The 12179-nt window shown below is 41.3% G+C and overlaps 1 protein-coding gene across 1 annotated transcript in view; it reads right to left on the bottom strand.

Moving 5' to 3' along the window:
- GLRB (glycine receptor beta) overlaps window positions 1-10768 on the bottom strand; it is a 50021-nt gene extending 39253 nt beyond the window's left edge. The window contains exons 1-2 of the mRNA XM_066632374.1: window positions 10647-10768; window positions 1343-1449 (exon numbers count right to left, since the gene is read on the bottom strand). Of these exons, the coding sequence (XP_066488471.1) occupies window positions 1343-1449; window positions 10647-10768 (229 nt within the window). The remainder of the gene's footprint in view (window positions 1-1342; window positions 1450-10646) is intronic.
- Between the last annotated feature and the right edge of the window lie 1411 nt (window positions 10769-12179).

The following is a 12179-nucleotide window of genomic DNA, read 5'->3' as shown; positions in this document are numbered from 1 at the left end:
CAGATTCAAGTCTGTCTTGTATCTGGGTGTGCTTGTTAACTTTTTTGGGCATGTGAAACACTGTGTGGAGCCACAGTTCAGACCAGGCAAGCAGCAGCAGGAAAGTTCCAGCCAGAAGGCAGGGAAGGATTAAAGTTTTGTATCAAGCAGGAGGTGGGGATGGGGGGCAGGAGAGGGCTCTCTTGTCCATCTCTGAAGGAACAGAATATCATTGGACAAAGGATGGGTGACCTTTTTCTTTTCGTCTGGACCAGGGAGGGCAGAAGGAGGAGCCCAAGGGGGTTAATGCCTTAAGATTGGCTGGAGGGGGGAAAAGGAGGCGGGGAAACCAAGAAGAGGTTCCTCATAACTCTGGCCTCATGGCTCCAGCCAGTGTTACATGGGAGGAAGGAAGCTACCTCATTGAATGACAGACATTGGGACTACTTCTGAGTAGAACTCAAATGATTGGGTCATACTCTTAACATAAGCCTCCCAGCTGCTACTGTGCGACCCTCCTCCAACTCCTCCTATCAGAACCTGATCTAGTATGATCAAAAAGTCATCCGTGGCCCTCAGAGGTATCCCTGGCCCTAAGAACGTCATCCAGAGGCAACGGGAGTACAGTTCCCATCGCCTCCAGAGGGTACAGGTTAGACCCACCCGCAGGTTCAGAATCTGCAGATGACTAAAACTGCGGGTATTGTGGGCTGCTTGTATAATGTAAATTTTGAATAAAAACACATAACACTGCTTTCTGCACTCCTCCCCTTGACCACAAGTAAGCCACCACAGCCCCAATGAGTCTCCTCAGACTTGCGACACCTCCGGAGGTGCTGCTCAGGGAATGGGGTTGGGATCTGGCAAAACAGCTGGGTTCCAGCCCCGCCTACCCACATTTACCCAGGGGTAAGCCCCATTGACTACCTTTGTTAAAAAGCTTATACATAGAAGGGCGCAATCCTAACCCCTTATGTCAGTGCTTTCCAGCACTGACATAAGGACAAAGCAGCTCTAAGGTAAGGGAACAAACATTCCCTTACTTTGAGGAGGCCTCCGTGAGTGACACCCAACTGCAGGATGCAGCATATGTCCCATTGGCACTGGAAAGCACTGACATAAGGGGTTAGGATTGCGCCCGAAGTCTGTTAAAAGTACAGAACATTTTCCCAAATGCAATCACATACCATGGTAGCATCAAGTCTAATATATTAAAAATAAAATATTGAAATAAATGGGGACCCACCTGAAATTGACTTGCAGCCCACCTAGTGGGTCCCGACCCACAGTTTGAGAAACACTGTTTTAACACTTTTTAATAATGTCAGAGAAACTAGGCTGCTCTTGTTGCACATCAACCAACCTTTGAAATTGGGTCTTATCCTGGGATCGTAAGTAAGCAGAAGTCTATTCAAGATGTTGCTGGTAGAATTGGCAGGTACCCTTGCAAGGTCTTCTGCTGATTGTTGTCTGCCAAAAACAAAAGCACTGGCTATTTCTAATAGACCTTATATATCTTGTTCAAGCTCTTAACTTTAAACAATGAGCATTCACAATTTTTACAACTGATATAAACAAAAGAATTGTGCCTTTTCTTCAAAATCTGACGCTAACATGAAATTCTACACACGTAACCCCCCAAAAATTGAAGATCCTGCACAAACACAGAGTGTCCAGAACAGGAGTGGTCCAAGTAGAACTTCTGCCTGAATTGGGGCAGATCCACCACCACCTCTATGGGCTTGTCATGGCCGCTCACTCCATTTGCTGGCAAGGGATCACTGCATCAGAGCAGTTAACCTAGCTCCGTTTTTGGAATATTATATTGAATAGAGTTTTGCTCACTGCTAATGCAGTTGTGACTGTGATGTCAATATGGGTTTTTAAAAATGTTTATCATGTGTTGTCCCAACACCACACCAAATTCATATACTATTCTAAAAATCTTCTCGCCATCACAGTATGCACCACACTCATGTGATTAAGAATTGTTTTGTCCCTTCAGGCTCAAGCATGGACTTCTGTAGTTGCAAAGATTTAAGCTTTATGGAGAAGGCTTAAAGGTTTCCATACCTAAGGCTTCCACTGGTCTCAGGTAGCTGCAAAACTAGTATAGAAAGAGAGCCTTCGAAAAAAGCATTTGAACAGCACTGCAGTCACATTTGAAATGTTATACAATATTATCCATCATAATGATTTATTTCTATTCCACAGACATCACAATGAAGAAAAAGAATTATTTCAAACAGGAAGGGACAGAAATCTAATAGTAGGAGACAATGGCTATTAGGGGTTTGTCCAAAATTGGATCATACAGAAGAAACTGTTCAAGTATTTTACAATTTTCTTATTGTTTTTAATGTCTCAAAATTTTGTTTATCAATATGTGTTAATGCTTTTATCTGTTTTTAAATTATGTTTTTATTCTGTTTTAACTTGTAAGCCGCCTTGAGTCCCTTCAGGGAGAAAGGCGGGGTAAAAATAAAGTTGTTATTATTATTTATCATATAATTTTTTAAAAATATTCATTTATTGGAAGATTATATCTACCTCTAGCTCTAAATTGACATCTTGGTTTTAACTGCAATGGCTTCTCTGAAGGAAACCTGGGAATTGTAGTTCTCAGAGGGATTGCTGAGATTACAACAGGTTTCTTGGGCTTCCTTACTGGTCTACAATTCCCAAAACTTCCTAGAGTCAAGCTGTGACAAACATGTTTAAAACTGAAATGTGAAGGTGTCACATGAATTAGCATAGGTTTTCTGATGTTGGGGACTATCTCAGCGTTGGACTAACTGAGATAAGGGGTACCAGGATACCAGGGGTACCCAAACCCTGGCCCAGGGGCCACAATCCAGGGGAGCCCTCAGTCTCCAATGAGCCTCTGGCCCTCCAGAGACTTGCTGGAGCCCATGCTGGCCCAACGAAATGTGAGGGCAACTGTTCAACCTCTAACCTCTTGCGTGAGCTGTGGGATGAGGGCTCCCTCCACTGCTTGCTGTTTCATATCTATAATGCAGCAGTGGCAGCAAAGGAAAGGCCGGTCTTGCTTTGTGCAAGGTCTTTTATAGGCCTTGAGCTAGTGCAAGACTTTCATTCATTCACATAAGTTCCATCTCTAATACATTTGTTTATGTAAATTTATTCAAATTTGAAATGTAAATTGACTTTTTATTCCCCCAGCGCCCGACACAGTGTCAGAGAGATGATGTGGCCCTCCTGCCAAAAAGTTTGGACACCCCTGAACTAAACTGATCCCCTTCCAGTTTTTTGCTACACTATTTTCTGTTAGGATTCTGCTATAACATGAAAATTATTCCATGTCATTTTACATTTTCTATACCAGTGGCATCATTTGATGCCCAGGGTCCATAAATTTTTGTCTCCCCCCATACAACAAATTTATTTAATATTTTCACATTTTTATTCCACGGAGCTCAGGGTGGTGTGCATGGTTCCTCCCCGCTTTTCGTCCTCACAACAAACCTGTGAGGTAGGTGAGACTGAGAGACAGCAATAGTCATGGCATGAAACAAATAATAATAATAATGGCCAGAAAAAAAATTAAGTAATATTAGACAATAGTCCACCACAAATGCTTAGAATCCACTTTAAAAGTCATCTAAGCCCGTTCACAACACCGCCCAACCTTCCCACCAGTGGCATCACTAGGGTTGGTGTCATCTGGTCTGGAGTCACCCCCCCCTTAACTTTATTTATTTATTTATTTATTTATTCATCCCATATCATAAAAATATTATCATTATTTATGTATTTTCTATGTATTTCTGTTATTTGCAGCTGAGTTCCCAAGTGCTTATTTCTGCTCATGACCTGCCTAATGACATCACTTCCGGTTTAATGATGTCACCTCCGGTTCTCAGAAGGCATCATGAATGCTATTCAGCCTGCTGCATGAAACGGGTTTGACACCCCCTGGAGTAGCACAATTGTTCTTTATTACCTAGCTAAGTGAAAATTCTCTTGCAAATAAATTGTGTGACCTGTGAGACAAAGAAGCCTATAAGAATGGGTTGTACCCTATGTTTAATTATGACCAAGCCCATTGTTCTCATGAGTAAATACTATGAAATCAATTGGATTTAGTAATGAATAACTACCTGAGTCATGAGGAACCAAACATAGGAAACAATCCAACCAAGGCAAGAACTATAGCACTACATACTTCCAAAATTATCCAATGCAGAATTTCTCTTTGGATTCGGAGCTCTGAATCATCTTGCTTTGTTTCTGAAGTGCAATTGAAACATCAGGAATTCCCCATTGTCCTTAATTTTTATTTCTAAATTTTGCACACAACAGCTTTGTATTTTGGATTTTTCCCCTTCTCCACATTACCAATCTGCACATGCACAAAGCTCTGCACAAAAGCAATTTACGTGTGATATTTCATATAACTACATTAATAATCTTTTTGTGTGGTGTTTTACTAATGCACATATGCAGTTGTGTGCACTGATGAAACACCACAAAAGAGCTATTTAGACAGGACTATATGTACAGTTGTAACAAGATGATTTCCATGTGGTGCTTTACATTGCACAGGAGTGCACATAAGCTCTGGTAAAACAACAAAGGAGTGCAAATATGCTTTTGAAAGACACTACAAAAAAGAATCTTGATGCAATCAAATATAGGAAAACATCAAATTTTTTGTGTGTTTTTTCTGCAGTGGATTATTGATGTGCATGTACACACTGGTAATGGAGTGGGTGAAAAGAGATGCACATGAACTAAAGGATGTTGCAGCAAACTCTGCATGTGCCAATTGGAAATTCTCCTAGTTAGACCAGAGTTCAGGGGGACTGCAGGGTAGAACAAACCCAGGGAACAATAAAGGAACAGAATGGGTGGAATCTGATTCTCTCTAGCGTCAGATAAAGACTGCTAGAAGACAATGATGCAACAGTTCAATTATGATTTTGCTGTCCTGGGCTTTGAGCACAGGGTACTTAAAAGAATTATTCATTCATATATTTTTAAAATAGTCAGCAGTGCAGAATGTATACTATGCAAATAGTGGGATTAGCAGATACCCAGAAGGGCACTATGAAGCATGCAGAGAAAACAAATAGGGCTGCAATCAGGTTTTGGAAGGTCAAGTCCCAGTGAACTTAGCAACACTTCAGAGCAAGCATGCATAGGATTGGGCTGCCCATAACAGACGTGTCTCAGCAGTAACAATATTCACATCATTGGAAACATAGCACTATTGCTTATTCAAAATGCTTAAAAGTGCTTCCTCAGACCATGGTGACTAGATGTCATAACTGCAAAAGAGGCCAAGGCACCCCAAAATGTGGGCCATCCAAGAAAAATGTAGGACATGACAAAATAAAAGCTGAAAACACTCACGTATTGATTTCATGTGATTAATTTAAACACTATGGGTGTTTCCAGTATCCTAATCAACTTTCCAGTATTGAGGTAAGGGCAATGCAGCTTCAAGGTAGGTGAACAAACATTCCCTTACCTTGAGGAGACCTCCATGACTGTCACCCAAATACAGGATTCAGCACATGCCCCATTGGTACAGCTATGTCAGTGCTGGAAAGTTCGATAGGATTTGGGCCTAAATTACCTATTATTAAATTTAAAACTATATTACATATAATTTATTACGCAAAGGCTCTGCTCTGCCTGCAGGGGCCCACTCACAGGGAAAAGGAAGGCATTTAAGTTCTTTCCCAGGACATGTGGCTAAAAAAGAGGACATGCCCTGGAAAAAGAGGACACCTGGTCACCCAGCCTCAGACTTGCTCCAAAAAGTCTGGCATTAGAGAAGGCAATTGAAAATCCAGGACAAAAAAAAGACGTAGGCTTATATTTAAGACACATAATACTACAGACCATAATTTTGAAATCAGAATTCCAAGACAGATGACCTGTTCAATATCAATGTTCTGAATCTCTTGTGGTCAGTATTACAGAGCACAACTGTTGAAACAAGCTAGCTGAGATCCAAACAGACTAGAGAAGAGCCCCTCACACCAGTCAATAATGACATAACTAGGGCTAAACAGACGCATGAGTAATGGTCACAAGAATTTTTTTATTTGGACAATGGAAAAGCACTTCTAGTAAATATTTGCCTATGACATAATAATTAACTTCTTTCCCTGCCGATTCTTATCTCTGCAGCCCCATCTGTCAGTTTCGTATTGCTACTAGTCAACTTAGCACTGGAAAATGGTATCTGGCTGACAGCCTTTCCTCAGGGATCAGTGCAGATTCCTTTGACAAAATACTGAATTTTACCTACACTACACCAGGAAGCCGAACTGCCCAACAACACTCCATTAAGTGCTCATGCAAAGGCACATTGTGCTACCAACTTGTTCGCTGTTAAGAGTCCATTCTTAAACAAGAGACAATGTGTTATGAACTTGCACCGAACATAAATATCTTGCAGTAGACATGCTGAATTGTTTTAGAGGCCAATAAAAATGTTTGCGCCAATGCAATGTAATTTGCACAATAATTTGCCTGCTATGCATTTTAAGGTGACGTAAAACAACAGCTCTTCCTCTTTATAACTGAACTCAGGAATCTGAGACAATGCTTTGCATTGGGCAGCCTATTCTTTCAAAGGTGGGAAGAAAGCTTTTGAGATACAGATAATGTCCCAGAGGTGTTCGGAACAAATAAAAAGATGTTTTCACACAAATGATTTTATCCTTCTATGCAGAAAACTGTTCGTCAAGCAATAATTTTCCATGGCATTCATGTAACCAGACCAGTCCCACCTCCTGTTGTGGGTGAACAGCCGGTTCCTAGATTCATCCCTTGCCTGGTGCCCTCAGTTCCAGCTAGAGAGAACCATTTCCAGCAGCAATTTTAGACAGGAAAATGTTGGATCCCAGGAAATTTCTGGGCCCTCTCCTTTGGGTCCTGGGTCCCCCTTTTGACCCTGGGCCCGGGTACAAATTACCCCCTTTACCTCCCTCTCCTAGGCCCTGCCTTCAGGCCTCCATTTCATGTGAATATTAGCATTATCTCTCCCCTGTATAGTACATGGGTGCTAATTTAGAGCAGGGGTGTCCAACATAAGGTCCGCATGCCAAATGCGCCCTTCAGAAGCAATTTATCCAACCCCCCCATTATATATGAGCTCTCCCAGCATGATAATTGGGCTCTCTCATACCTTGAAAATATGAGCAAGATTTGCCATTTTCTCTTCTGTCATTTGCAGTTAATGAGTTTCTACATGAGCACAAAGTGCTTGTATGTGGCCATCATCTACTTAGTGATGTCACTTTCTGCTTAATCATGCCACTTCCGGTCCTCAGCGGCCCTTGGTGTGAAATGAGTGTGACATTCCCGATTCAGAGAATCCGAGATCACGCTCCTTCTGAGCACTCTAAGTAAGTTGCAGTAAATTGAGCACCTCAATTAGGTTTCATTCATCCTAGTCACTGCTGAATCACATAGACATGCTATTGGCCATCACACAGGGTCCCTGCATACAATTGTTTCCTCACTTTCATGTGCACATGTTACACATGCTTTAAAAGCACTGCTGGTAACATAAGGCAGTTTCATATGTTCACACAGTACCAAGATTGCCATTTGCCATGTGGCAACTTATCACAAATTGTGCCCAACCAGGGCTGGCTTGCTAAGTGTTTTACACACACACAATGGTAAGTTACCATTTACACAAGTGCTTTTCAGAACCAAAGAATTGGCAAAGATCAGAATCAGTTAATATACAAACCAGGAGACTAAGGAGCTGCAGTCAAACTCCTTTGCTTTGGCTTAACTACCCTCTTGACTTCTCAGACACAGTTGCTCCACTTCTAAAGCTCCTTCCTGGCATCAGTTTACATCTCCCACTTTCTCCTTGACCCTTCCTCTCCTCTACCATGTTCCTCCTGGTTCTTCTCTCTTCTACCTCTTAAACATCCTTCAACAATCATTTCCTCAGGATTCTGTTGCCTAGCCTATTGCTGTAGGATGTGGTGACAGCCACTAGACTGGAGGGCTTGGTTCAAAAAGGGGATGAGAAACATTCATGGAGGGCAAGTCTATCAATGGCTGCTAATCATGATGCCTACGTGTTATTCCAGGCAGTCTGCATCTGAATACTAGTTGCAGAGAAGCAACAACAGGAGAGAGGGAGTCTGTCTTTATCTCTGGTTTGTGGGCTTCCCAGTGGCACCTGGTTGACCACTGTGGGAAACAGAATGTTGGGTTAGAAAGACTTTTGGTTCAATAGACAGGACTCTTCTTATAGTCTTATCTACTCTCAGCATAATCCAATCAATTGCTAGCCTTTGCATAGTGTGCAGGCCATTCAACCCAGCTGCATTGGTGCAGGTTAGGAATGGGCTGCCCACCTTCTTCTGTCTGCTGCTTGTCCTCTGGGCATCCAATCTCCCTGTTCTTCTACCTCTGGCTCCTTCCCCACACAGTTCCAAGCTCAGAGCCTCATTGTCCCTCTTTTCTGCCAACTCCATACAAGCTCCTCTCGCCTACAGATCCCACATGAAACTTTTTCCCATGCAATCTATCCATCTGTCCTGCATCTCGCAAAAAAAGCTGTTCTGTTTTTCAGTTTTCAATTACAGACACCTTCACACTGAACAGTAGGAATATTCATTAGTGTTCTTTTCAATCCCACTGAACGGATTCAAGTTGTAAAGGTCTTGCAGACAAAGACACATTACTTTGAAAATATAACAAAGAGAAGTAAGACATCTCTATATTTCCAGTACTTCATCCAAGCAAATGTGTTTTAGCTGGCAGAAGCAAAACTATAACACAGTATGTGTGCATGCATGCACACACAGTTATGCTGGCAATATATTCATATTAGGATTAGAAATTACGTATGGAGCATTTTGAACATGGAGCTGCAGTTTTAGAAGAACTCCCAAAGAAGGCATACACTTGAAGGATCTGTAGAAACGAAAAAGCCTGAACATTGAAGCAGTTGCTAGCAAGTTGTAATCAGTGAATTGGTCACAGGGGCAAGACACTTCAGGATGCTAACCAGGGCTGGCCCATCAATGAGGCTGACTGAGACAGTCGCTTCAGGCAGCAGACTGGCAAACAGCATCTCCTCTGCTGCTGTTTCTCTTCCCACTCCTCCTTGAAAAAGAAAAGGGGAACAGAAGACAACATGTAGAGGAGAGGAATGGCCCATCACACCTCTCTTCCATGCTTTCTCCTCTACCCACTTCTCTCTCTCTTTTCAAGGAAGGGCTGAAGGAGCATGAAAAAGGCAACTGCTAGTATGCTGCTGGATTTGGGGGGGGGGTAGCATTTGGTATGCAGCCTCAAATTTCAGGAGATCTTGGGCCAGTACTGGCTCAAACTTATATCATAGCCTGTTCCCCATTTCTCTCCAGTTGTGGCTCTTCGCTGATATTCAGCATTGCACTTGGTGCAATGCCACTCCGTCCATGCTGTGGTGGGGCTCCCCAAGACTCCTTGGGCTCCAGAGACAGAAAGTATGAGAACCCCTGGCCTAGAACGTCAGTGAACACATTGATACACAACAGGTGCTGGTAAAATATAAACAAATTCTGACATGATTTGATCAAAGTAAGTGTGTTTTAACATTAGCAAATCATTTCTTCAAACATAGAAAGTTACAGCCTGGCTATACAAGCTACTGGAAATAGATTGCCTCTTCTTTGCATTAAGGCCTCTTTGTTGTATAAACAGACACTCTGCTGCAGGCTATGGGAATCCTGACTGCCTCATTAAGAGCCTCTTTGTTGTGGTTTGACCACTGTCAAACATGTGATCATTAAGCAGAAGGTTATTAAGCAGTGGACCCCTGTATTTAGTATTTGGTATCCCAAATGTTACATGCTAGGTTAATAAGTCATATGATACCAGTATAAGTAGTTCAGTGGTTCCCAAATGTTTTAGCACCAGGACTGCCTTTATAGGTACAACCACCTGTCGAAACTCCTAAGACCTAGGGCCAAAAGTGATGTCATTAAGTAGGAAGTTATGTCTTTAAACAGAAAGCAAGAAGTGATGTCATTGGATAGATTTCTGAAAATATTAATAAAAATTAATTCTTATTTTTTAAAAATCTGTGTTTTGGTTATTCGCTGAGGAGTGGAGGCTCAGAGGGAGCAGCTTGCCTGAGGTTGCCTAGTCATTCTGTAGTAGAGACAAGATTTAAAAGGGGAAGTCCAGATTTGCCACTCAGTCTCATAGCTATTTGTGGAGATAGAGATATGGGCAGGGTGGGTGCAGTAGGAGGTGTGACTGTTGAAGAAGAGAGAAGTCTGAAATCTGCTGCAGGTATCAGGGAGCACTCAACAAACTGCTTTCCATGGACTTCCCAGCTCCACCACATGAAGACTATGGACACAGAAGAGGTCTCATGGATCAGCAGTGAGCCGTGGACAACTGTCTAAGAATGCCAGACCCAGGAATGACATGAGCAGATAGAAAATGCCCTCAAGAGGGTCAATCCTCAAAGTTAGTCCTCAATTAAACAAGTACTTTAGAATGGCTAATTACTACTGAACTGCTTCTGCTACACCATTCTGAACACGTTATGGGTAATCTGCAACACCCACTTTTCTTATGTGCCACATCTTACATGAAATACTAACAATACAATCAACACGTGCTTCATTAAACACAGATATTTTAAAAAAGAAATGTAAGGAACATACGATGGGCAGAGATACTGCTTCTTTTTCCCCTTTCCTTTCTTTGATGATTTCTCTTTGGAATGAACTTCTTCAATGCATACGGAGAAAAAAACAAACACAAGAATTGCCAGTAAAAACTTCATCATGGGGACTTTAAACCCAGAACAAAGGTTGACCTATGATAGATAAGAAAAGAAAAGGACTAATATTAACAGGGTTAATCATGGGAAATAGGGAAAACTTCATACAGAAGTAAACAGATTTGCAAACATCACATCAATGGTAAACACTGAAATACCTCTCTTCAGTGATCATTTCCTGGTGCAGACATGCCTGAGCCTATAAATCTATTCAACTGTGTTCTAATGATCCCTGCAAAATTTGCAAGCATGCGCATGCAGCAAATGCATCATGCTTAATTAGAAATTAATATACTCCTGGGGTCAATGTGTTGCAGAACAGATTTCCATCTTCCAGTAGTAGCTTCATATGTGAAAATCCACCTGTGAAATTTCTCTCTAACACTAGGGCTTTAATCTTACTCATACTTGCTAGGGAGAAAGTCCCACTTAACTCCATGGGATTTGCTTCTGAGGAACCTTGCAAAATATTGCTCACATTCACCTATGTATACTGCTATATTGCTTTTCTACATCTCTTAGTATTTTTTACAGGCCTGATTCCTATGATCTGCTGCTCTATGCTCCTTTTACCTGATTTTTTATCTGATTACTGTTTTTTATGATATCTGTTAATATGTTAATGTTTTTATCTGTTTTTTAATATTATGTTTTAATCTGTTTTTAACCTGTTGTAAGCCGCCCTGGGTCCTTTATACCCCTTAGGGCAGGGTATAAATAGTTTATTTTATGATTATGATGATGATGATGATGATGATGATGCTATGCATCTACATAAAAGTTGGAAGGGCTCTGACATGTATTAATTTGACAGTGCACTAAGAAATGACACATGAATTTGGGCCTTAGTTTTCAAATTCTTACTTGCAACAATTAGTTCAACTAATGGGTTTTTGTAAGGAGTGTACAATTAAGTTATTATATGAGACCATACCCCTTTGTTTACAATGAATTAAGAACCAATATTTACCATAATTACCATCAGCCTTACATTTATTTGCCATTTACAAAGGGAAACAGAAACTACATCTGCTATCAGCATCACTAAGGCTGCAATCCTATATATACACTTTCCTGGGACTAAGCCCCATTGGGCACAATGCGACTTACTTCTGAGTAAATGTGCATAGACTTGAGCTGAGAATATATTCTATACTACACTATACCTACCTGTCATCTTGTTTTTTGAATATTTCATATCAACATAAAATAATTAAAAAATGATGTTTTTCAACTGGGCTAAGACTGCAGTCTTATGAAAACCTGTCTGGGAGTAAGACAACGGAACACCATGGGACTAACTTCTGAGTAAATATACACAAGAATGCATTGCATGTGTTTATATTCAACAGCAAAAACTGCTCATCTGCTCCTAGCTGCACTGGCTAGGGGGGAAAAAAACCCTCTGCATTTT

This window comes from Tiliqua scincoides, chromosome 6, assembly GCF_035046505.1.
Source record: "Tiliqua scincoides isolate rTilSci1 chromosome 6, rTilSci1.hap2, whole genome shotgun sequence".
Classification (NCBI taxonomy): domain Eukaryota; kingdom Metazoa; phylum Chordata; class Lepidosauria; order Squamata; family Scincidae; genus Tiliqua; species Tiliqua scincoides.
The sequence above is the reverse complement of the archived record's forward strand: the minus strand, read 5'-3'. Positions and strand labels throughout refer to the sequence as shown.